The 27,135-nt window shown below is 40.8% G+C and overlaps 1 protein-coding gene across 3 annotated transcripts in view; it reads right to left on the bottom strand.

Annotated features, from left to right (window-relative positions):
• Positions 1 to 2,804, bottom strand: part of fmnl2b (formin-like 2b) — a 44,336-nt gene extending 41,532 nt beyond the window's left edge. For all 3 annotated transcript variants that reach the window (XM_061978660.1, XM_061978661.1, XM_061978662.1), the window contains exons 1-5: positions 2,170 to 2,804; positions 1,897 to 1,980; positions 1,300 to 1,380; positions 383 to 459; positions 234 to 317 (exon numbers count right to left, since the gene is read on the bottom strand). In XM_061978660.1, the coding sequence (XP_061834644.1) occupies positions 234 to 317; positions 383 to 459; positions 1,300 to 1,380; positions 1,897 to 1,980; positions 2,170 to 2,289 (446 nt within the window). In that variant the 5' untranslated portion in view covers positions 2,290 to 2,804. The remainder of the gene's footprint in view (positions 1 to 233; positions 318 to 382; positions 460 to 1,299; positions 1,381 to 1,896; positions 1,981 to 2,169) is intronic.
• Positions 2,805 to 27,135: the final 24,331 nt, after the last annotated feature.

Here is a 27,135-nt window from a genome sequence, read left to right as displayed (position 1 = left end):
GACAAATAAGATGTTGCTTTACTTTTTCTTATTGACTAGTGCAGGGTGGCCCAGTGTCAGGGATGCAGTTGAACTGTTCAGAAACAGTAACAGAACAAAAGCAGTTATAATGGTCTGACATCAAATGAGTTTAAGATTCACACTGTGAGAAAGTTTGGTCTTGGATAAACTCTAGCTTGTCAAGACTTCTCAAGATGATTGCCTAAGACCAATGAAACATTTTGTGGACTCACGTGACAGCATACTGTGCAAAGGACAAATACTCCACCAGAACGTCCAGACCTCGATTCTCCTCATTTAGAAACTCTCTCACCCAACTGCACACAAGAGATCAGGTCAGACACACACATAGGTCACAGTGACAAGCAAAATCAAATCGTACCCGATGTGGTTTGTGCGAAGAGAAATCTCAAGTTCTCGGAGTGTCTGCGTTGACTCTTGGACCCTTCTCCTGAATTTCTGCAGACACAGATGTAGTCAGGATTAAGTGTTGGATTTTATAAAAAAACCTGGATTATAAAAACCTAGGTTTATTGATGTTAAAGTAAAAACATGGTAACAGCTGTCTTCCTTCAACACTTGGAAGGTGCTACACTCTTTTGAATTCACTTTTTATTTATTTATAGTAGTGTAAATAATGGCAAATGTTCTAAGTCAAAAACAAAGAAAGTGGGTTTAAAGCAGTATTGGGAGAGTGGATGTGTGGAATATGTGGTGAAACATTGGTGAAAAAAATATAATGAGAGTAACTTTTGTGAACACTCCCAAAAACTCCACATGCCAAGGTTTTTAGAGCTATCTAAAAACATCTTTGAGACGCCAAGCAAATACATTGACTGATTGTCTGTGACAAGACCATGAAAAAGCAGAAGCTCTTGATCAAGTCATCTAGTCGCATGAGGCTTCTTTCAAGACTTCAGGCCTTCCTACTTTTTTCAATGTAAACATAAAAATGTTTCAGTTGTGGCCACATATGGCACCAAATGTTCTGGCTTGAGCTTGGTGCTCATGAAAAATATGTGACACTTATTCAAGCAGTATCGAGAGGATCGTGTTAAACGTGTTTCTGGAAAACCAGCTGGTTCTACTATTGAGACTTAAGGTACTCCACAGTTGTTGTTCTGAAATTCCAATTTGTTTTCCCAGAGGACGTTTTTGTTGGTTTCCAGGTACCATGTATGTGAAAGTGACGCATGTGGATGATAAACATACAAGAGTCTTTTCACAAAGGAGCTGAGGGTTTTGTTTTCTGTTTGACAACACACAAACACAGCGTCCATCTTTTTTTCCCAGGCTTACCTTGCGTGTGACCGCTGGGTCGAGAAATCCTCGCAACTTCTGGATATACGTGTGCGGAGGGTTTTTCACTTGGAATCTCTCCTACGTTACAAACATCAAACATTATGTCATTTACCGAATCTGAAATAGTTTGTATGTTTATTCGACCCCTTAAATCCTGGGTTTAAGAGACTTGCTATTAAAAAGATCAAACAAATTAAACTTTGTGTCATGGATGATGTTGTGAAAGTAAATACTTGGTTAGTGTAGTGTTACAGTATCTTTACTACTGGATCAGAATAAAGGTTTTAGCCGTAGAGGAATGATACTTTAAGGGTGTTAGCTTTCAAACACTGCTAAGTCTGTTTCATTCATGTTTTGCCTTACAAAATTATTCATGGCAAATGTTGCTCTCTGACTGCTTGCTTGTTTTACACACATTTACATTGTCTTCTCTTCTTATAAAATTGCTTTTGGCTGACGTTCTTCCAGTTACAGAGCATGGGTATATTGATACAAGCGTTACCATAGCAACACATGCTGCCCCCAGTACTGTAGGGTTTAAAAGGTGAAGATGCTGCTTAGTAAGGAAAGACAAGCGTCAATCAAATCTCCTACCTGATCACAGATCAGCTCCCACTTCTTCTCGTTGTCATAGGAACGCAACAGACGCACCTTGTCTGGAGGAAGGTTCATGGAATTCTGAAATATCATTTTCAAAAAAATACACGTTTATTTTTGATAAAACTCCCGTCCGGATCCGATTATCCTACAGGCATCTAAAGCCGTCAGTACGGGATCTACCTGTCTGGTTAGGTAGCTCGTGTACATGCAGTTGTGTAGTGTGTTCTTTCTCAGTGTGTGCATCTGCGTGAGTGTTTGAGTGGTTACCAGGGCAATGGAAAACCTCTCCTCCAGCTCGGCGGCATCAGGCATTGGGAGTCGGACTGGTGCAGCTCTGGACCGGATCACAGCCAGCTGGCTCTCCATGCTCTCCGTGTTCCCCATCATACACACACACACACACTCACACACTTCACACTCGCATGAAGAACACACCCACCACAGACACACACTCAGCACACACACACAAACATGTGGTCGGCCATTGCGCTCGAACACAACTGGACGTGGTGAAGGCCGTGTGTCCGTCCCTCCTCCCCTCTGTCCTTCTTCAGGTCGCCTGTCTCTCTTCACATCCGTCCGTCAATCCTCTCGCCAGTCCTTCCGTCTGTCTGTCCTCAGATGGTGAAATGGTCCCCGTTCACTCTCCCCCCCCCACTCCCCACCCCGTCTCACTCTTTGTCTCTGGCTCGCCACCGCTGGTGATGATGTTGATCCTGCTGATGCTCAGCCGCGTGTGTGTTTGGTGTGTCTATATAGAAATGTGTGTGTTGCAGATCAGCCGGTTAATCCTCCCCCTCTCCTCCCCCACATGAAGAAAGCGAGTTGTTGCCACCTCCTCTTTGTCTCTCCTTCCTGGCCTCCCAGTCTTTGTTAGCTCGCTCCAGCCTTCCTCCTCCCTCTCTCCTCTGCATCCTCTCACAATGAGGGCTCTACTGCAACAAGCTCCGCCCCCCCGCAGGCTCATCCACTTCATTTTAAATGTTTTAAAACACAGCGCCGGTGTTAAAAAAAAAAGGATTTTCAGTTCGAATCCGGATTATTTTTGATAGATACTTTTAATCTAGTCCAGGGGTGTCAAACGTACGGCCCGCGGGCCTGATCCGGTTTTATCCGGCCAGCGGGATGAGTTTGCTAAGTATAAAAATGAGCCGAAATTTTAGAATGAAAGAAACTGCTGTTCTAAATGTGTCCACTGGATGTCACAATAGCAATTATTTGTATCTTTGTAGATTATGCTATATATGCAAAAAAAAAACAACCAAAAAACCACATGATGTTAGTGCACCAGTCGAATAAAATGAGCACACTACATAAATAACATCCTGTAATTTGAGTTTGATATTATTTTTTTATCTTAATGGATTGAAAATTAGCACCAATGAGTTGACTGATGAACATTATCACATAAGTTATTCAGAAAGTATAAATAACGACAAACAAAGATAGAATACTATTAACCACAACATGTAAGTGTAAAAAAAACCCAACAACATTATTATGATTTGTACATTTTCAGAATGTGCTTGTTCTATCTTTAAACAAAGAAAAACAATCTGAAGTTGTCTTTATTTTTAAGTTATCGTTATTTTACCAGTACGGCCCATTTGTGAGTAGATTTTTCTCCACGCGGCCCCTGATCTAAAATGAGTTCGACATCCCTGATCTAGTCCAAGGTGAAGTAACAATTAATTATATGAAACTGGCAAGCTGTAGGTACAAAACCAATATTGACTATCATCAGTGACTCATAAAAACAAGTGTAAAGTTTCAACTCATCAAGTTCCTGAGTGACGTACAAGAAACACTTGGGAATGGTTGTCATGTGACTGGGCCAGGATATTTATCGAATTAGCGGGGTGTCAGGTAAAGTAACTCATTATTTTTATGAGTAAAATCCATTTAACAATTGTAATGCTTTAACATGGTGTCAAATATAACATTTCAACAGTTTTTTGAATTTTCATTTCTTGAAAGTAATCCATTAAAAACAATCTAGGAAAATATCACTCATTGCTAATACATGCTAACGCTAATAAATGCTAAAAAGACACACAATAAGTGTTAATGTTTCAATGATTTTCAATGTTTTAATGTTCTCTTTTTCAATTAAAAGTACATTTCTGCTACACTAAACACTATCAAATAAGTTTCCATATGAGTTGGGAAATTGTGTTAGATGTAAATATAAACGGAATACAATGATTTGCAAATCATTTTCAACCCATATTCAGTTGAATATGCTACAAAGACAACATATTTGATGTTCAAACTGATAAACATTTTTTTTTTTGCAAATAATCATTAACTTTGGAATTTGATGCAAGCAACACGTGACAAATAAGTTGGGAAAGGTGGCAAGAAATACTGTTAAAGTTGAGGAATGCTCATCAAACACTTATTTGGAACATCCCACAGGTGAACAGGCAAATTGGGAACAGGTGGGTGCCATGTTTGGGTATAAAAGTAGATTCCATGAAATGCTCAGTCGTTCACAAACAAGGATGGGGTGAGGGTCACCTCTTTGTCAACAAATGCATGAGCAAATTGTTGAACAGTTTAAGAAAAACCTTTCTCAACCAGCTATTGCAAGGAATTTAGGGATTTCACCTTCTACGGTCCGTAATATCATCAAAGGGTTCAGAGAATCTGGAGAAATCACTGCACGTAAGCAGCTAAGCCCGTGACCTTCGATCCCTCAGGTTGTACTGTATCAACAAGCGACATCAGTGTGTAAAGGATATCACCACATGGGCTCAGGAACACTTCAGAAACCCATTGTCAGTAACTACAGTTGGTCGCTACATTTGTAAGTGCAAGTTAAAACTCTCCTATGCAAGGCGGAAACCGTTTATCAACAACACCCAGAAATGCCGTCGGCTTCGCTGGGCCTGAGCTCATCTAAGATGGACTGATACAAAGTGGAAAAGTGTTCTGTGGTCTGACGAGTCCACATTTCAAATCTTTTTTAGAAACTGTGGACGTCGTGTCCTCCGGACCAAAGAGGAAAAGAACCATCCGGATTGTTATAGGCGCAAAGTTGAAAAGCCAGCATCTGTGATGGTATGTAGGTGTATTAGTGCCCAAGACATGGGTAACTTACACATCTGCGAAGGCGCCATTAATGCTGAAAGGTATATACAGGTTTTGGAGCAACATATGTTGCCGTCCAAGCAATGTTACCATGGACGCCCCTGCTTATTTCAACAAGACAATGCCAAGCCACGTGTTACATCAACGTGGCTTCATAGTAAAAGACCGCGGGTACTTTCCTGGCCTGCCTGCAGTCCAGACCTGTCTCCCATCGAAAAATTATGAAGCCTAAAATACCACAACGTAGACCCCCGGACTGTTGAACAAATTAAGCTGTACATCAAGCAAGAATGGGAAATAATTCCACCTGAGAAGCTTAAAAAATGTGTCTCCTCAGTTCCCAAACGTTTACTGAGTGGTGTTAAAAGAAAAGGTGATGTAACACAGTGGTGAACATGCCCTTTCCCAACTACTTTGGCACGTGTTGCAGCCATGGAATTCTAAGTTAATTATTTGCAAAAAAAAAATAGTTTATGAGTTTGAACATCAAATATCTTGTCTTTGTAGTTCAATTGAATATGGGTTGAAAAGGATTTGCAAATCATTGTATTCCGTTTATATTTACATCTAACACAATTTCCCAACTCATATGGAAACAGGGTTTGTATTATGAACAATCTGCAATACATCACACATATTTCTCATCATTTATAGTATTTTATTAAAACATGACTAATATGTATGTGTTAGTATATCAACCATAATTTTACCGTACATGGTTATAGTTCTTATGGGTTAAAGCAATAATAATTTTGCATCTCGTAGCCAGTGAGTATTATAAGATTTTGTTGTCTTTAATATTACTCGCTTACCTCGCTATTTGGGGTAAGGCTGACTGATGCCTGTAGTCTTCCGGCCACATCACACTTTGAAGTTTGCAGCTTGTAAAGGTAAATATGTGGTTGGTATTGCATGTCTAGAGGGCCTTCTTAATGTTAAAAACATTTAACAAAAAGTTGACAGTTTTTTTTAATTCTTTAGCTATAAAAATATTAAATTGATAATTAATAATGACTGGAAATTCATTTACCGTGGACCAATTAACAGCGATAAACAAGAGCTTACTGTACATTACTCTTGGCGACCAGAAGTAGATCTGCCAGTGGGAGCCTCAGTATGTGCAAAAAAGACACAACCAACAAAAATGCACTTCAAATATGTTAATAATTAGAAATTAAGAAATATTATTCATAATATTTCAAAAGTTATGCAAAGATTTGTATTTTATATTTGTATCAACAAGACTGGTGGGTCGCCACAAGAGCAGCGCCCCAAACACCAGTGTGAGTGGCACATAGGGCAAGGTGGGTGAAGTGTTTTGCCCAAGGACACAACGGCCGTGACAAGGATGGCGGAAGCTGAATTCGAACCAGGAACCCTCAAGTTAAATAATCTCTGATAAACAAAAAGACTACGTCGACAACAATAATTCAGTTCAATATGTTCAATAGTCATGTGTTTACATTTCAGATGTCCAAAAAAAAAATAGGTTGATACGTCCAAGGGCGAAAAAAACAACAATTGTTTGGGGAAAAGATCCGGCTAGAATATGAACTTAAATAGTAAGGTCAATTTAGAAATAAATATAATCTGGTACGACAACGGTATTCAGAGAAATGCTAAATGACCAATTATCTCATTGGGCTTTTGAATGGATGCGGCCGCGATGCTGCTGAACCGAACTAAATCTACAAAACCAGTGAAGTTGGCACGTTGTGTAAATGGTAAATAAAAACAGAATACAATGATTTGCAAATCCTTTTCAACTTATATTCATTGAATACACTGCAAAGACAAGATATTTAATGCTCGAACTGAGAAACTTATTTTTTTTTGCAAATAATCATTAACTTAGAATTTAATGGCAGCAACACATTGCAAAAAAGTTGGCACAAAAATGTCAAAAATTGGTGGTCCAAGAGAAACTTTGAAAGGCTGAAATCATTTGTGAAATCAGCACCATTTAAATAATATCACCTTGAGCAGCACAATTAATTTCCAGAATAACAAAAGCTTTCATTGAGATAGAACTATCACCTGTTACATTATCTAATATCTTTGACAATCAGCATGATTTTGTAACAGTCCACATTTTTACTAATATGCTGAAGTTTAGTGTAATAAGCAATTGTAATATCATTAGAACATAAATTTAAAAAAAAATCTACCACAACCGGGATTCAAACCCAATACCTTCTGCTTTTCAAAGCAAGTATTGATGACACCCGCCACAACACCACTGGAAGTAAGGGGGGGGAAATCTGTTTTCATATTCTACTCAGTGAGAGAGCATGAGGTGGCCAAGAATACATTTGGGGTACAATTTCATATGAAGTGCCTTGTCATTCAATAATTTACATTTCAATGTGCTTCTTCACACATAACGGGCCCCCCACTGATCGCGAAGCCTTACACCAGGGCAATTCAACTACATAATGAAGAGGGCCGCAGTTTCAAGAGTCCAAGGGCTTGGGGGTCGGACGTCGAAATGTGGATGTTTCGTCAAGAAGTGCCTTCGCAGGTTAAATTCCTCTGAGACGTAGTTTACTTAATTACAAAGTAAACACATCAGCTTTCACACTGCACTGTCAATAAATGTATTATTCTGCCTTCGTTACTCAATTGCCGCGTCTGCAGCTAGTTAACAGAAGCTCCAGAAGTATTGTTGGGGATTTATGTTCCTTCTTTTGTATTATTATTCAATTATTTGATGGCTTTAATCGAAGTAACAGAATAAATTACCAATGCAATAGATGGTAAACAAATGTGCAGCAGTGTTAATGGATCTAACTAAGGCATTTGACACAATGAATCACAATATTTTAATTAAAAAAACGGTATGGTATCAGAGGGTTGGTCTTAAACTGGATTAGAAGCTACTTAACCAATAGGAAAAAATATGTGAAGCTAGACGAAAAATCATCCACAACGCTATATATATCCTGTGGCGTACCACAGGGATCAATACTGGGACCAAAATTGTTCAATATTTAAATGACATTTGTAAAGTTACAAAAGACTTAAAGTTAGTATTATTCGCAGATGATAAATAGCGTTTTGTTCAGGAGAGAACACTAATACAAATAATAACAGAATAAATTAATAAATTAAAAAGATGGCTTGACAAAAACAGACTATCTTTGATTCTCAGTAATACTAAAATAATGCTATTTGGTAACAGGAGAAGGTAAAGTCAAACACAAATACATATTGATGGAATAAAAATTGAAAGAGTAAACAAAAACAAATTTCTAGGTATAATGATTGATGATAAAATGAACAGGAAATATCATATAAACAACATACAACAAAGTGGAAAGAAACATGTCGATAATGAATAAAGCTAAATATTTAACAAACCAAAAATCACTTTATATTCTCTACTGCTCACTAATGACACCATATCTGAGTTATTGTGTAGAAGTATTGGGAAATAACTACAAAACTGCTTTTCATTCATCTACCGTCTTATAAAAAAGATCAGTTAGAATAATACATAATGTTGGACATAGAAAACATACAAACCCTTTATTTATTCAATCGGAAATACTGAAATTCAACGACATAGTGAATTTGTAAACGGCTAAAATTATACATAAAGCAAACTATAACCTGCTACCAGTGACGTGCGGTCACTGGAGGCAGGTGAGGTGGGGCCTCACCTGCCATCATGGAAAGAAAAAAAATGTAAAAAGAAAAAAAATTAATTAAATTGTTATATGTATCCAGTGATTATACTATAAAGTTATTTTCCGTTTAACTTCACCAGTTTTAGATTATTTTTATTCAAAATCGCTGAATTTTCACATTTGCCGTTCAAATACTGAGAAGAGACGGTGCGGTGATCAGCAGCCAGTTGAGGCACGTCACTCAGTTGTGCCTCACCATGGATTGCGGACTCGGCTAACTGCTGACCTGCTGTGCAGTGAGACCGTATTGCTATATGAATTATATTATACATTTCCATAGTTTAGTTAGCTGAGGTATATAATGTACAGTGTATTTTGTCAACAATTGTATGTGTGTAAAGTATTTCTTGTGCTGAGCAATCATAAAACTGCTGCGAAGACGCACTGTGTGAGGCTCGCGTAATCCCGCCTCCTGGTGCCGGTTATTGCACCTCCGCCGCAGACTGCACCCCCCGACGGGAGCGCCACACCAACCAAAGCCCACACCCAAACCCTCCACGTGCAAGACCGAATCCACCCAAAAAAAGTCACTTAACAAGAAGCCAAAAAGTGCAAAAACAACATTGCTCGCGCCGGAGGAGCCGTGAACGACTGCAGGGACACAACATTAGGTACACCTGCAGACTGCAGCACGGATTTCATATTTCATTCATTCACAACTCCTCCAACACGAACACCAATGTTCCCGCACTTATAAGTAAAGGTAAGACCATAATAAAGTTTTTTTTAATTAAACGTGCTTTTTTGTGTGCTACAGTTTGTATGTGTAAAGTTAAAGTTAAGTTAAAGTACCAATGATTGTCACACACACACTAGGTGTGGTGAAATGTGTCCTCTGCATTTGACCCATCCCCTTGCTCACCCCCTGGAATGTGAGGGGAGCAGTGGGCAGCAGCGGCGCTGCGCCCAGGAATAATTGTTGGTGATTTAACCCCCAATTCCAACCCTTGATGCTGAGTGCCAAGCAGGGAAGAATGCTGGTATAAGCTTTTAAACATAACCCGTTAACTGCTGCCAATCAAATGGTGAATAAGATACTCTTTAGGGTTCATATGTTTGTAAATATGACTGTGATGAAGTCAGTGCCTCACCAGTCATGAACCTCACCGCACGTCACTGCCTGCTACCCAAGAACGTACTACAATTCTTTACAACAAAAGAGAAGAAATATAACCTTAAGAGAAAAATCTAATTTAAAACATTTGTATGCACGCACAACACTTAAGTCCTTTAGTATATCAGTATGTGGAATTAAAATATGGAATGTAAAGAAATCCAACAATGTACTAATATGATCCAATTTAAGAAACTCTTCAAACTTAAAGTGTTTACAAAGTACAAAGAAGAAGAAACATGATAAACATTTTGAATTTATTGATAATCTTATTTATCTCACCATCTGAAATATAACTTACTTTAATAATTATTTGTGATTTTTTTATGTTGTTATTTATGGAGTATATTGTGAATAAATTAAGAACAGGAAGTGAATACAAGTGTTAGCAACTGCTATGTAAAGGAAAAGGGGAATGATTAAATAAAGTCTGCTTCTTTGTACTCCTTTTCGAACATGTTGAAAAGAAAAAACTGGAAATTGTGATGTATTATGTTGTATGCATGCATGTTCAAAATAAACTCAAACTCAAACTCAATTATTATTATTACAGGTCCGACAGGAAACAATGTCTTGAGCACTTACTCGGGGCAGAACATTCATACTTTGTTATCCAGTCGTTGTTAAAAGTCCAAGTTTCGCAATTTAGATTTTTTTAGGGTTGAATGTGTAGTCTTCTTCTACTCACCCCACTGCTGCTTCATTGTGACACATATGCTTCTCTGTTGCCCCCTGTGGAGTGACAGATGTACTGCATACATAAGCAATCCTAGTTTAAATAGTTTCATCTAGCCTATTTGGGTGTGAGGGTCGGCCAAATGAAAAGCTTTGGCGGGCCGGATGTGGCCCACCGGTTGCCAGTTGAATGGCCTGTGTGTTCTGCATATATAGCGGGCGACACCTGACTGACACAACAACAGTATTATAATGACAGCATTCACATCAATTTCATTCAGGTGAAACCAATATTAGTTAAGTCAGTATAATTTAATGTTAACATTACGTTGACAGTGTGGCAAATGCAGGAAACTCAATGTTGTTTCTCTCAGGTCTTTATTGTAAGACTGTCAACATGAGAATGTTCATATCACAACAAAGGCACCTTAACAGTGCGCCCAAGAAGACATAAAAACCACACCCATTCTGCTGAGTGTGAGCATGGTCCTATTGCCGGCCACAACAGCCCCCCGGCCCGAACACCCACACGGAAAGTTATGTGGAAAACGAAAACCTGGAGGGGTGAATGGTGGGTGTCGTGACGTACAAAGACAAAACGGGTAGACTTAAACTCTGACGGCACAAACGACTTAAGGAAACAGTAGGAGACGGTGCCAGGAGCCCCTCGACAAAAAGGTAAAAGATCAGGGGGTGAAACCCTTAGGCAAAAACTCCCCCGGAACACAAAATGGCTGACAGAAAACCAATTCAGATGGGGCTGTGGCGAGATCCTCTTTAGGGGCTGAGCGCAACACGAGCATGACCCAAGCTAAACGGTCAATCCAATTTCTATCAGAGAGTTCTGCACGCAAAGCTGCTTTAAGCGACCGGTGAAAAAGTTCACATAAGCCGTTAGCTTGGGGGTGGTAGGCCGTAGTGCGATGCACCTGCACACCCAAGGACTGCGCCAACACTGACCAAAGCTCCGACACAAACTGGGAGCCCTTATTTGAAGTTATATCTGATGGCGTGCCATCAACCCAGGCTGACAGAAACGCACGGGCAACGTCTACAGAGGCAGTGGAGGAGAGAGGAACCGCTTCTGGCCATTTGGTGGTGCGATCTACCATGGTGAGCAAGTGCGTATATCTAGGCGACAGATGGAGGGGGACAACTAAGTCCATGTGTATGTGGTCAAACCGCCTGACTGGAATCGGAAATGGTTCAAGGGCAGCCTTGGTGCGCTAACATGCCACGCGTGTGGCTGCCAACTGCCTAACATCCTTCGTCAGGGCAGGCCAAACAAACTTGGCACAAACCAACGTGACAGAAGCCCGAACGCCAGGGTGCGAGAAGGAGTGTATTGTGTCAAAAACCTTGCGGTACCAGCCCACTGGGACTACCGGCCGGGGGCGGCCAGTGGAAACATCGCAGAGGAGAGCAGGGCTCTTATCCCAAACCACCACCTCCTCGAGCATGAGCGCCGTACCCTCAGTCTTAAGTGCGTGAATGTCAGGGTTGTCGGGCTGGTCAACGGCCATTCCCGAAAAATCAAAACCGAGCTGCAAAGGACACATAGATACAGTCAACCACAGGGTTGGCTTTACATGCTGAATGTCCGAAATGAACTCAGAGATGGTCGCCAAGTGACGCTGCCGATGGGCTGACCAAGGCTCTGTAATCTTTGACATGGCAAACGTCAGAGGATCGTGGTCAACAAAAGCCGTGAAGGACCAACAGAAAACGAAAATGGAGTGTGGCAAGATACAGTGCCAACAACTCTCGCTCAAATACGCTGTACTTCGCAGTTTACGACTGAAGAACGCAAGGGGCTGCCACACATTCGCCAGCCGCTGTTCGACGACAGTGCCCACGGCAACATCTGACGCATCCGTTGTCAAAGCCACGGGCGCAGCGGAAACAGGGTGGGCAAGGAGAGCAGCCTCTGCGAGAGTGGACTTAGCCCTTTGAAAAGCTTAGACTCGCTGAGGAGTCCATTTGAGGGAATTGTTAGTCTTTTTGTTCCGCAGGGCACAATAAAGAGGCTGCAGGAGGTAGGCAGCGCGAGGAAGGAACCGATTATAAAAATTAGTTATGCCCAAAAACTCCGGCAGCGCCTTGACAGTGGAGGGACGAGGAAAATCTGCCTTCGCTTGCACTTTTGAAGGCAAAGGAATCGTGCCCAGCGACGAAATGCGGTGACCTAAGAAATCGATCTCCGACAGCCCAAACTGACATTTACTCGTCTAGACGTGTGAACACATGCGTTAGGTATGATCGGTGCTCCTCAGGTGAAGGACTTGCCATCAAAATGTCATCAAGATAAACAAACACAAAATTGAGGCCATTAATCTTTTAAAAGTTTGTGTTTTAGCTGCATCAAGACGGCGCGCGCGGGCAAAAACTGGCGGGCCCACCGTGGGAATGAAATGTTCAACATCGTGTTTAGTGTCCGCTGTGGAAAAAGCAGAAGTGATCAGCGACGGAAAATCCGCCAGCAAATGCTGAAAAACGTCACCATATGCTAAATAATGGTCCAAGTCCTTCAATCTTACATGTAAAAGTTGAAAAAGATACAGCATCCATCAAACGGCGGTTAGCAACATCAACAAGCAGTCCATTAGCACACAGAAAATCCGCACCAATAATGTGGACCGTGATGGCGGCGAAGACAAAGTCCCACTGGAATTTGTGTCCGTGGAAGCACACAGTCACCAACCTGGAGCCGAAAGTGTCGATTGACGAGCCATTTAGCGGCACTCAGCAGTGGCCCGCAGCCACCTGCCGCCTTTTCCGTGTCCGTGGCAGGTAACAGGCTGACTTGTGAACTGGAGTCCACAAGGAAATGTCTCCTTGACGACGAGTCGGCAATGAAGAGCAGCTCGCTTGCTTCGCCGGCGCCCACAGTCGCTACTGAACGGCGGCATTGGGAGTTTCCCGAAACCCGTGAAGGAGCATGGAGGCACACACCGTTGAGCTTTGGCGCCAAACCATTGATGGAAGAAGCACAGGCTTGCCTCGCACGGCTTCCGGGTAGCGACTTCCGCCACTACCGCTGGGTCCGTGTTCTCCATCGTCTGCAGGGGTCCACTTCTACGCTCTGCACGGCAAACTGTCTGGATGCCAGAAGCACCTGGTCAGCTTCTTTAGCCAAGCCCCGGTAGTCGCCGAAGGCCAGAGAAGTGGAGTTAGCCAACACCGCACGGACCGCAGGTGGAGTCTGCCGCAAGAAAAGATGCGGGAAAATGAGCCCAGCAGTGACAGTCCATCAAATCCACGGCGGTACTATCGCCCAAACCAGGCAGGGAAAGAAGTCTATCTGCCCTCTCCACGTCAGTTAGAGTAAATCTCCGAAGCAGAAGGCAGCGTATTTGCCGCTCTGTGGAGGTGTTCGCAACAGCTGCATAGCACGGCGAGTGGTTGCCTGATCGAGGGTTGTTACAACCACGTAATGCCTGTAATACAAGTGTCTCGATGTGCTATAACCATGATACTGGGTCGCTCTGCCAGAACTTCGAAAGCTTCGTTGCTGTGGCGACAAATGCAAGTTGCTTGAGTTGGGGTGACATGGCCGATGAAGACACAACTTCCTTTTCTGCGTGAAACCAATGTGGCAAATGCAAGAAATACTATGTTGTTTCTCTCAGGTCTTTATTGTAAGACTGCCAACATGAGGATGTTCATATCACAAAAAAGGCACCTTAACAGTGTGTCCAAGAAGACATAAAAACCACACCCATTCTGCTGAGTGTGAGCATGGTCCTAGTGCTCGCCACAACTGCACATTTCGGCTCGTATGATGCCTAAAGTAAAAGTGGACTTCTTTTTTTTATTTATTAATTATTTCTCCAAGATGGCACCGCTGTAGTGGCTGCTGTTGGCAGGAGCTCTTTGGGACTGTGTGACAAGGGGTGGCACTTTTGTGACTTCTGCGGTATTTTTTGTGAACTTCTGGTTCTGCCTCCCGGGAGCCAGAGTCCGTTTGGAGAGACTGGAGGAAACGCGGACGGAGAGACAGGGCTGCGGAGCTGGCGCTGAGCGCCGGGACGGACAAGCTTCACAGAGTCTTGGCTGAATGAGCAGGTATCGGATATCTCGGTCTCCTTAGACACATCCTCGCTCATCAATGCGGACTGGACACTAGCCGAGAGTTGCTGGGCGACCGAGAGTGGAGTCGGTTCTCTTGGTTGCTTTGTTGGGTCTGCTCCTGTCTCTGGTCATGCTCCCCCTACCGCAGCAAACGATAGCCTGGAACACCACAGAGGCCACCACAGTGTTTATGTGTTTTATTTTTTGTTTGTTTTACTTTTGTGACTGTTATGTAACACTAAGGGGAGGTGACGGCTCGGACACCAGAGGGAAGTATGTTCAATAATTTATTATATATAATAAATATATATAATAATAATAATAACAAACAATACAACTAAACTATAGCAATGGAGTGTGTGACTAAAATACAAGAGTGTGTGTGGTGTAAGACTATGTGTGTAGATATCTGAGGTGTGTGTTACCAAGTGTTGATGAGAAAAGCAGACAAGTCCAAAGAGGGCAAGGCAAAAGGGGTCCAAGATCAGCGAGGGGTCCGTGGGGCAGAGAGAGACGTCAGAGTCCATGGGCGAGTGAGGAGTCGGGAAACGAAGAAGGCAGTCCAAAACACCGGGGAAACAACGGGGAGATCTCGAGGAGGGAAGACTCGGGAAGGCAGGTACACAAAGAGGTAACTAAGTTCCCGCGCCGATCCTTGGGTCCACTGGTCCTTTATACAGCTCATCTTCATCAGTCGCAGGTGTGCAGATTGCGATTGCGTGCAGGCTTGTCGCTGCGTGGGCGTGCTGCGCTCAGCGTGAGCGGGGGTGTGTCCGGCCGAGCAGCCAGAGGAGGAACTGTGACACTCAGTTGCAGGGTAGAAGTGGGTTCGAATCCGCGCCGTGACAGTGACTGTGTGTAGAAGTGGCTGGTTGCATCAGATCCGCTCTTTTTAATGTCTTTAATGTCCTTTATGTTCTTTGATGTTTTCCTCTTACATACATGTTTATGTGTGCTATGGCTATGAGTTTTTTTCCCGTGGCCTCAGTCTGGACCCCTCTACAGGGGCCCAGGCTTAGACTGAAATTTTTTTCTCACCCCTCCCCAGCGTGTACCTGTTTCTCACCTTTTTTATAAGGGGCGCCGGAAGTTGGCAGACCTGTCAGCGATCCTGTTCTGTCTCCCTGTAATGTTTGTCTGCTCTTGAATGGGATTGTGCTGAAAATCCTAATTTCCCCTCAGGGATTATTAAAGTATTTCTGATTCTGATTATGATTGCGTTACGTTGTTGGAGGTGTAGCAGGCTGTGCATGACCAAAGATTGTATATTGAGAGAGGATGATCCACCGCATGCAAAGTATATTTGCAGTCAGTGATATCATCTTTTGAGCACTTAAAAAAATACCAAGGACTTGACCTCCCTGTCTTCAAATGGTAGTTACAGCCATGCATGGATTGGTCAATAAATCAACATTTGACGCAGATCTCCTTCATTTCCAAGGGCCAATATTAGACACACGACATATTTGCAAATATATCGTACTAAGTGGTACTTCGGTTTTTGTACGCCCCTTTTTTTGTATTATTCGGTTTTCGGGAAAAATCTAATTCCTTGGAATGGAGAGCCCAAAGGAAGAATTTGACGCGTTTGTTCATTATGGGATCAAATAAAGTCACGAGCACCAACATTTTGATACAGAAGGTGAGGAACACGATTGATTTCAAGAAATAACTTGTAGTAAAGTACAAAGGTATGTTGCTCTCCTCCTCTCTCGCCACACATTGTTGTTTTTGCCATGAAGAGTCTTCAATGAAGATTAAAGTGATGTTAAATGTTCATTTCAACATTTTTTTTCAACATTTATATGTATTTAACATTATTTTCCGCAAGTATGACTGTAATTAGTTTCTATAAAATGTGTGTGTTCATATTTTTGGGTGTCTGGAATGAATTCTTTGTTTTTATTCGGTCTCTGTCAAATGTTTTGGATTACTAATGAAAACCGAGTTGCCACTTACAACTATTTCATTTAATCTGTTACCTACTCAGTGGCCTAGTGGTTAGAGTGTCCGCCCTGAGATCGGTAGGTTGTGAGTTCAAAACCCGGTCGAAAGACTATAGGTTTGGTTGGTATCAACACTTCAGTCATCAACAATCAGCAATGGATATTGAAACAGTGTATGACTGACTTGGTAGGATGTGTACAGCAAGTAATGGACATAGAGAGGGAGATCAGAAAGTATAAGAAAAAGTGTCTACATTTGATTGTTTGATTGTTTACATTTGATTATTTACAATCCGAAGAGGTATTATGTGGAAGGGAGGGTGTTAGTTTAGGGTTGTAGTTGCCTGGAGGTGTTCTTTTAGTGCGGTTTTGAAGGAGGATAGAGATGCCCTTTCTTTTACACCTGTTGGGAGTGCATTCCATATTGATGTGGCATAGAAAGAGAATGAGTTAAGACTAGGGATGTCCGATAATGGCTTTTTGCCGATATCCGATATTCCGATATTGTCCAACTCTTTAATTACCGATACCGATATCAACCGATACCGATATCAACCGATACTGATATATACAGTCGTAGAATTAACACATTATTATGCCTAATTTGGACAACCAGGTATGGTGAAGATAAGGTACTTTTTAAAAATTTTTATAAAATAAAGTAAGATAAATTAACTAAAAACATTTTCTTGAATAAAAAAGAAAGTAAAACAATATAAAAACAGTCGCATATAAACTAGTAATTAATGAAAATGAGTAAAATTAACTGTTAAAGGTTAGTACTATTAGTGGACCAGCAGCACGCACAATCATGTGTGCTTACGGACTGTATCCCTTGCAGACTGTATTGATATATATTGATATATAATGTAGGAACCAGAATATTAATAACAGAAAGAAACAACCCTTTTGTGTGAATGAGTGTAAATGGGGGAGGAAGGTTTTTTGGGTTGGTGCACTAATTGTAAGTGTATCTTGTGTTTTTTATGTTGATTTAATAAATAAAAAATAAAAAAAAAACACAAAAAAAAACCCGATACCGATCATTTCCGATATTACATTTTAACGCAGTTATCGGCCGATAATATCGACAGGCCGATATTATCGGACATCTCTAGTTAAGACCTTTGTTAGTTCGGAATCTGGGTTTAACGTGGTTAGTGGAGCTCCCCCTGGTGTTGTGGTTATGGCGGTCATTTACGTTAAGGAAGTAGTTTGACATGTACTTCGGTATCAGGGAGGTGTAGCGGATTTTATGGACTAGGCTCAGTGCAAGTTGTTTTACTCTGTCCTCCACCCTGAGCCAGCCCACTTTGGAGAAGTGGGTAGGAGTGAGGTGTGATCTGGGGTGGAGGTCTAGAAGTAACTGTGGAGCGGAGGGAAATAAGTGAAGCAGTGCAACAAACAAATCACAAGGGGAAAAGGAAAAGCAAGAAGAAAGCGGCACACGCCACAGATACAGAAGATTCAGACGATAAAAATGTCTGCATTGTGTGCTTGAAGCACTTCGATATCCCCTGGCTTCTGGAAATGTGCATCAGATGTGAGCATTTTCATTTACATTTGCCTCACCTGCCTATCTAATTAATCATATGTATTGTAATGTTGGTGAGGGAAGGAGAAGGCAAGTCAGCTTTTGATTTGCATTTACAAATTAGCGCTGTGTATTTTACAGACAGGAGCGAGACATACAACTGGATGACTCGCCTCCATCTCTCCAGTGGTTACCTCTGGTTGTTATGAAACTAGCTGTGGCGCGTTCTTTCTGGCGTCACTTCCTGTGTGGGGCGCGGTCTTTCTGGTGTCACTTCCTCTCCGAACTCACATTGTAAACGATCAATGAGTCCATACAAAGCTAAGAGCCGGAGATTCAAGAAATACACGAGTAAAAATTATCCAAGGAGGTGGACCTTAAACGCTGGTTTAGTGTGGCTGAAACGGGGCTTAGGCTAAATAATTATTCGTTATCCGGCTTAGTGTAGACATAGCCTAAGGCCATGTCTACACTAAGTCCTTTCCAATTCTTCTAAATGTACAGACACTTGTGGAAATCACACATGAATACCTTAAGACAATGATTTTCAACCTTTATTGATCCAAGGCACATTTTTTGTGTTGACAAAATCCAGAGGCACACCACCGAGCAGAAATCATTAAACAACGAAACTCAGTTGACAGTAAAAAGTCGTTGTCCCAATTGTTGGATATGAATTTAAACCATAACCAACAATGCATCAATATAGCTCTTGTCTCAGAGTAGGTGTACTGTCACTACGTGCCACATCACGCCGTGACTTATTTGGAGTTTTTTTGCTGTTTTCCTGTGTGTAGTGTTTTAGTTCTTGTCTTGCGCTCCAATTTTGGTGGCTTTTTCTCTTTTTTTGGTATTTTTCTGGAGCAGTTTCAGGTCTTCCTTTGGAGCGATATTTCCCGCATCTACTTTGTTTTTATCCTTCTTCGTGGGGACTTTGTCGATTGTCATGTCATGTTCGGATGTTACATTGTGGACGCCATCTTTGCTCCACAGTAAGTCTTTGCTGTCGTCCAGCATTCTGTTTTTGTTTCCTTTGTAGCCAGTTCAGTTTTAGTTTCGTTCTGCATAGCCTTCCCTAAGCCTCAATGCCTTTTCTTAGGGGCACTCACCATTTGTTTATTTTTGGTTTAAGCATTAGACACCCTTTTACCTCCACGCTGCCTCCCGCTGTTTCCAACATCTCCAAAACAATTAGCTACCTGCTGCCACCTACTGATATGGAAGAGTATTACACGGTTACTCCACTAACCACGTTAAACCCAGATTCCGATCTAACAAAGGTCTTAACTCATTCTCTTTCTATGCCACATCAATGTGGAATGCACTCCCAACAGGTGTAAAAGAAAGGGCATCTCTATCCTCCTTCAAAACCGCACTAAAAGAACACCTCCAGGCAACTTCAACCCTAAACTAACACCCTCCCTTCCTCATCATACCTCTTCGGATTGTAAATAATCAAATGTAAACAATCAAATGTAGGCACTTGTTCTTATAATTTCTGATCCCTCTCTCTCTCTGTGTCCAATACTTGCTGTACATACAGTTAGGTCCATAAATATTTGGACATTGACACAATTTTCAGTATTCCAACTCTGTACAACACCACAATGGATTTGAAATGAAACAATCAAGATGTACTTTAAGTGCAGACTTTGAGCTTTAATTTGAGGGTATTTACATCCAAATCAGGTGAACGGTGTAGGAATTACAACACATTTTATATGTGCCTTCCACTTTTTAAGGGACCAAAAGTAATTGGACAAACTAACATAATCATAAATCAAATTGTCACTTTTTAATACTTTGTTGCAAATCCTTTGCAGTCAATGACAGCCTGAAGTGTGGAAGCCATAGACATCACCAGACGCTGGGTTTGATCTCTGGTGATGCTCTGCTGGGCCTCTGTTGCAGCCGTCTTCACTTCCTGCTTGTTCTTTGGGTATTTTCCCTTCAGTTTTGTCTTCAGCAAGTGAAATTCATGCTCAATCGGAGTCAGGTCAGGTGATTGACTTGGCCATTGCACAACATTCCACTTCTTTGCCTTAAAAAACTATTTGGTTGCTTTCGCAGTATGCTTTGGGTCAGTATCCATCTGCACTGTGAAGCACCGTCCAATGAGTTTTGAAGTATTTGGCTGAATATGAGCAGATAATATTGCCCCAAACACTTCAGAATTCATTCTGCTGCTTTTGTCAGCTGTCACATCATCAATAAATATAAGAGATCCAGTTCTACTGGCAGCCATGCATGCCACAACCACCACCATGCTTCACTGATGAGGTGGTATGCTTTGGATCTTGAGCATTTCCTTCCCTTCTCCATACTCTTCTCTTTCCATCATTCTGGTACAAGTTGATCTTTGTCTCATCTGTCCATAAGATGTTGTTCAGAACTGCACAGGCTCTTTTACATGTTTCTTGGCAAACCCTAATCTGGCCTTCCTGTTTTTGAGGCTCACCCATGGTTTACACCTTGTGAAGAAACCTCTGTATTTCCTCCGGAGAAGTCTTCTCTTAATTGTTGACTTGGACACAGATACATCTACCTCCTGGAGACTTTTCTTCATCTGGCCAACTGTTGTGAAGGGCTTTTTCTTGACAAGGGAAAAGATTTGCCTGTCATCCACCACACTTGTTTTCCGTGGTCTTCCAGGTCTTTTGGTGTTGCTGAGCTCAGCAGTGCGTTCTCTCTTTTTAGGAATGTACCAAACAGTTGATTTGGCCACACCTCATGTTTTTGCTATCTTTCTGATGGCTTTGTTTTGATTTTTCAGCCTAATGATGGCTTGCTTCACTGATAGTGACAGCTCTTTGGACTTCATATTGAGAGATGACCTCCCCAGATTCAAAATGAATATACCACACTTGAAATTACATCTAGGCCTTTTATCTGCTCTTTGTAAATGGAATAAACGAAAAAAAAACAAGGGAATAACACACACCTGGCCATGTAACAGCTGAGTAGCCAATTGTCTAATTACTTTTGGTCCCTTAAAAAATGGAAGGCACATATAAAATGTGTTGTAATTCCTACACCGTTCACCTGATTTGGATGTAAATACTCTCAAATTAAAGCTCAAAGTCTGCACTTAACGCATATCTTGATTGTTTAATTTCAAATCCATTGTGGTGTTGTGTACAGAGCTGGAATACTGAAAACTGTGTCAATGTCCAAATATTTATGGACCTAACTGTATGTACCAAGTCAGACCTACACTGTTCCAATGTCAATTTCTCTGATGATGCAATTGTTGATGACTGAAGTGTTGATACCAACCAAACTTAACCCCCCCCCCCCCCCTCCATGTCCCACACCCCGGATTGTAAATAATGTAAATAATTCAATTTATATACTGTGATGATTATCTTGTGTGATGACTGTATTATGATGTTAGTATATATCTGTATCATGGACCCCGACTTAAACAAGATGAAAAACTTATTCGGGTGTTACCATTTAGTGGTCAATTGTACGGAATATGTACTTCACTGTGCAATCTACTAATAAAATTTTCAATCAATCAAAAAAAAAGCTCTAGACAGGACCAACACTCAACAACAACACATCATTTACAGACTATAATTACTGGTTTGCAAAAAATATTTTTTACACCAAATCGGTGAAATTAGATAATTTCCCACGGCACACCAGACTGTATCTCACGGCACACTAGTGTGCCGCGGCACAGTGGTTGAAAAACCCTGCCTTAAGAGAAAGCGATTGCAGCTATTTGGGATACAACACTTCTCAGACGGCAAGATAACTTTCAAATGTCGAGGTCAGCTGTGATTCTACTTATTGAAAAACTTTGTCCATTTGTCGAAGGAGAGTCAACGAGAATGCGGGCTCCCGTGGATGTGATAAAAAAAGTAGCGTGTGCTTTGTATTACCTGGCCGTCAAAGAAAACGGCGAATGCATTTGGACTGGCAAAAAAGACTGTATCAGTTATTGTCTGCCATGTATGTCGCGGACTCAACGTCTAGGTCCAGAGTATATAAAGTCACCAAAAAGGAATGGACAATGAAGGTGAAAGCAAAAGAATGAGGAGTGTCCTGACCAGATATCTAGATCCCTAGATTTATTGTTGTGAAATGTTCTTTATCACAATGTTTACGTGTCTAATAAAGATTTGATTAATTTATGATGTCTCAGGTGTGATTCACTATAATAGGGCCCCACAGCACACTGGATTCCAGTTAATTGAAATATCACAACTCTGGATATTGTTCAGATAAGTTACATTTAAGAACTTGCACACAAAGCAACACTGGAGGTGACTATGACATGCGCATTTTCCACGCATGCGTACTAGCTCGAGGGGGTCTTAAACGGTGACATTGTTGTGTGTGGACACGGATAAGGTTAGGTGTATTTTACCCTGGATAACCTGATCCGGCTTAGTGTAAACGGGGCCTAAAGCTTCTCTGACGCTTCCTCAATTCTTCTTCTAACTTGTTCTGACTCTAGCCCTGGAGGCAAAACCGCCACTGCCCACTTCAGCCCACACAATATTGCCAGCGCTACATGACCACCTCCTCAAAAAGGTCCTCACCTGACGTCACTGTACATTAAACACAACAACACTGCCAGTCGAAACAAAACAACAAAAGCAAAACACAATCTCGGTTGGTCCCTCCCACATTGTGGCCCGCTGGTGGCTAAACTGCTGCTGACAGAGGGAACAACTGCACCAACCCAGGTGGCTCTCTGCAAAGACATGGAATCAAGAGCATTCACAGCAATTTCAGAAGGTCCACACCAAAGAAGTGTAGTGCTTTTGAGTGTGTAGAAAAGCACTAAAGAAGATTATTTGGCCCGTCACTGCATGGTCCAGGTTTACCCGGGAAATGGCGCCTCAGTGAAGGACCACTTTTCGCTCTGGCAACTGCACTAAGCACACAACCTCCCCCACTTGTTCTACAAACCCCAAAACCAGGGAAGTTGGTACGTTGTGTAAACCGTAAATAAAAACAGAATACAATGATTTGCAAATCCTTTTCAACCTATATTCAATTGAATAGACTGCAAAGACAAGACATTTAACGTTCAAACTGGAAAACTTTATTTTTTGCAAATATTAGCTCATTTGGAATTTGATGCCTGCAACATGTTTCAAAAAAGCTGGCACAAGTGGCAAAAAAGACTGAGAACGTTGAGGAATGCTCACCAAACACTTATTTGTAACATCCCACAGGTGAACAGGCAAATTGGGAACAGGTGGGTGCCATGATTGGGTATAAAAGTAGATTCCATGAAATGCTCAGTCATTCACAAACAAGGATGGGGCGAGGGTCACCACTTTGTCAACAAATGCGTGAGCAAACTGTCCAACAGTTTAAGAACAACATTTCTCAACCAGCTATTGCAAGGAATTTAGGGAACTCACCGTCTACGGTCCGTAATATCATCAAAAGGTTCAGAGAATCTGGAGAAATCACTGCATGTAAGCGATGATATCACGGACCTTCAATCCCTCAGGCGGTACTGCATCAAAAATTATTATATATTATTATACAAATTATAGACCTGTTTCTTTACTTCCACTATTTTCTGTTCAATAACAGATTGGAGAGTTTAATGAATGAATATAGAATACTCTCTGAGAACCAATATGGATACAGAGCTAATATAATTATCAATGCAATAGATAGTAAACAGTGTACAGCAGCAGTATTTATGGATCTAACTAAAGCATTTGACACATGTAATCACAATATTTTAATAAAAAAATTTGAACGATATGGCATCAGAGGGTTGGTCTTAAACTGGATTAGAAGTTACTTAACCAACAGGAAGCAATACGTGAAGCTCGGCAAACACACGTCTACTACACTGTGGTGTACCCTAGATATCAATACCAGGACCAAAATTGTTCAATCTTTATATAAATGACATTTGTAAAGTTACAAAAGCTTTAAAGTTAGTATTATTTGCAGATCATACGACTGTGTTTTGTTCAGGAGAGAACACACAGAAGCTAATATAAATAATAACAGAAGAAATAAAAAACAGACTATCTTTGAAACTCAGTAAAACTAAAATAATGCTATTTGGTAACAGTAGAAGAAAAAGTCAAACACAAATACAAATGGACGGAGTCGATATTGAAAGGGTAAAAAAATAATTTTTTTGGGTGTAATAATAGATGATAACATTTACTGGAAACCTCATGTAAAAAAATATACAACATAAAGTAGCAAAAAAACACATTAACAATGAATAAAGCAAAACATGTTCTGGACCAAAAATGCCTCCATATTCTCTACTGCAGTGTTTTTCAACCTTTTTTGAGCCGAGGCACATTTGTTTCATTAAAAAAAATACGGAGGCACACCACCAGCAGAAAAGGTTAAAAAATTAAACTCCACCAGGTTGTCGTGCCTTATTTTGTGTTTGTTGTTGTTTCCTGTGTGTAGTGCTTTAGTTTCTGTCTTGCGCTGTTATTTTGGGACCCTTCCTGTTTTGTTGGTGTTCTCCTGTAGCAGCGTCACACCTATCCTTTGAGTTCTATTGCCCGCACCTGCTTTGTTTTCGCAATCAAGACTATTTAAGTTATGCGTACGCTATCCTTCTTTGTGGGGACACTGTTGGTTGACATGTCATGTACAGGATGTACTTTGTGGACGCCGTCTCCGCTCCACACGCTGTAAGTTTTTGCTGTCGTCCAGCATTCTGTTTTTGTTTACTTTGTAGCCAGTTCAGTTTTACTTTTGTTTTGCATAGCCATCCCTATGCTTCAGTGCCTTTTCCTAGCAGGACTTGCCTTTTGTTAATTTTTTGTTTAAGCAATGCATACCTTTTACCAAAAAAGGTTGAAAAACACTGCACTAGACACACAGCACATTATTATAATTATTGATTTGCAAAAAATATTTTTTGGACCAATTAGGTGAAGTTGCATAATTTCCCACGGCACACCAGACAATATATCACGGCACCCGCGGCACAGTGGTTGAAAAACACTGCTCTACTGCTCGCTAGTGTTAATGATATATCTGAGTTATTGTGCAGAAATATGGGGAAATAACTACAAATGTGCGCTTCATTCACTAATTGTGTTACAAAAAAGATCAGTTAGTACGATACATAATTCATTTATTGAATCAAAAATACTGAAATTCCACAATATAGTGAATTTGCAAACAGCTAAAATTATGCACAAAGCAAACTATAACCTGCTACCCAAGAACGTACAACAATTCTTCTCGACGAAAGAGGAGAAATATAATCATAAAGTAAAATGCAAATTTAAAACATTTGTATGCACGTACAACACTTAAGACCTTCAGTATATCAGTATGTGGAATTAAATTATGAAATGGATTAGGCAAAGAAATCCAACAATGTACTAATATGATCCAATTTAAGAAACTGTGTTAAGTGTTTACAAAGTACAAAGACAAATAAACATGATAAACATTCTGAATGTATTGATATTTTATTTATCTCACCATGTGAAATATAACTTACTTTACTAATTATTTATTTTTTAATGTTATTATGGAGTATACTGTGAATAAATTGAGAACAGGAAGTGAACAAAAATGTTAGTACCTGCTATTTAAAGGAAAAGACGTAGGATTAAATAAGCTCTGCTTCTTCCTACTCCTTTTCGAACGTGTTGAATAGAGAAAATGGAAATTGTGATGTATCATGTTGTATGCATGCATGTTCCAAATAAACTCAAACGCAAACTCACTATGAGTTTAGATTTGTAGTACTTTCTTAAAGGGGAACTGCACTTTTTTTTGGATTTTTGCCTATTGTTCACAATCATTATTCAATTCATTATTCACCTATTGTTCACAATCATTATGTCAGACATGACGACGGATGTATTTTTTTCTAATGCATTCTAAATATCAAATACATTCGATCAAAAGTCCGCTCACAATGAAGCCTATAGAAACCATAAAAAAAAATCCAAACACCTCCATTACAGTTTTATATACATGATGTAAGTATATATGTAATGCAGTAACGGGCACATTTATAATAACATTTTATGTTTACGTATTTTGATCATTTTAAGCATACACAGCACTTGATTTCAAAAACACATTACGTTTCTGTTTTTTTTCTTCATCACTGATTTCTGCTCACTTCAGACTTTATGAGTGCCAACAAACATAATGAAATATCACTTACTGTACAAGGTCTGCTGTCATTAGGATGTCGACTGCTCGGATGTTCATATATTCCCATTTAGATTAACCATATCTCATAATCCTCACAAAGAAGAGGATAGAACAAGAGCTTTTTGTGTCGTCCTCGCCAGTTCCAGGTCCTAAATGGCTGTCGAAGTGTCCCAACTTGTTGGATTATAGCCATCTACTTTTCAGATGAGAGGCATGATTAATAATCTACAATAAACTTCCAGGGAGCAGGGAAGCAGCAGACTACTCAATGATGTAAACATAGGGACACACAAAAGTGATCACGTCACTGCTGTATATAGTTTGTCTGTATTAGCGCTTATAATAACAATATCACAAACACTTGGTTAAGATTCAAGTCACGAAATGTATATTGAGTGTTGGTGGCGCTTTTTGGATGGTTATTTAACGGATTTTATAGGTGGAATAGTGGCTCTCCCATTGGCTCCTCTGTAAGCAGACTTTTATTTACGTTTATTTAATACTAACAATGCATTTGTCATGATCCATGTCCCGGATCATGTATTATGTTCTGTTAGTTTTGGACTTCACAGTTCCCTTTTTTTGTGCACCCTTGTTTGTTTTAGTTACCATGGTTACTTATTAATTCCACCTGCCTCTGATTAGTGTTCACCCGCTCACATGCTGCCCAAGCACTAATCAGAGGCATTATTTAAACCTGCCTTGCCCTCCAGTCAGTGCTGGAGTATTGTTTGTTGTATGCTGTGGACTCCCTGTTTCGTGCAATGCTCTGTTCATGCTTGTTTTCTGGAGATACCATAGTTCATGCTGTTGATTTCATGCTTAGTTCATGCTGCTCGTGCCTTGCCAAGTAAGTTTTGTTTATTTAGGCCACAGTTAGCGACTTTTTGTTTAATGTCCATAGTTCAGGCTAATTGTTAGCTTTTGTTTCCTGCATTAAGTTGTGCCTTCGCCTTGTGCGCCTTTTTGTTT

This window comes from Nerophis lumbriciformis, linkage group LG01 (assembly GCF_033978685.3).
Source record: "Nerophis lumbriciformis linkage group LG01, RoL_Nlum_v2.1, whole genome shotgun sequence".
Lineage (NCBI taxonomy): Eukaryota > Metazoa > Chordata > Actinopteri > Syngnathiformes > Syngnathidae > Nerophis > Nerophis lumbriciformis.
This window is presented reverse-complemented; position numbering and strand designations above follow the sequence as displayed.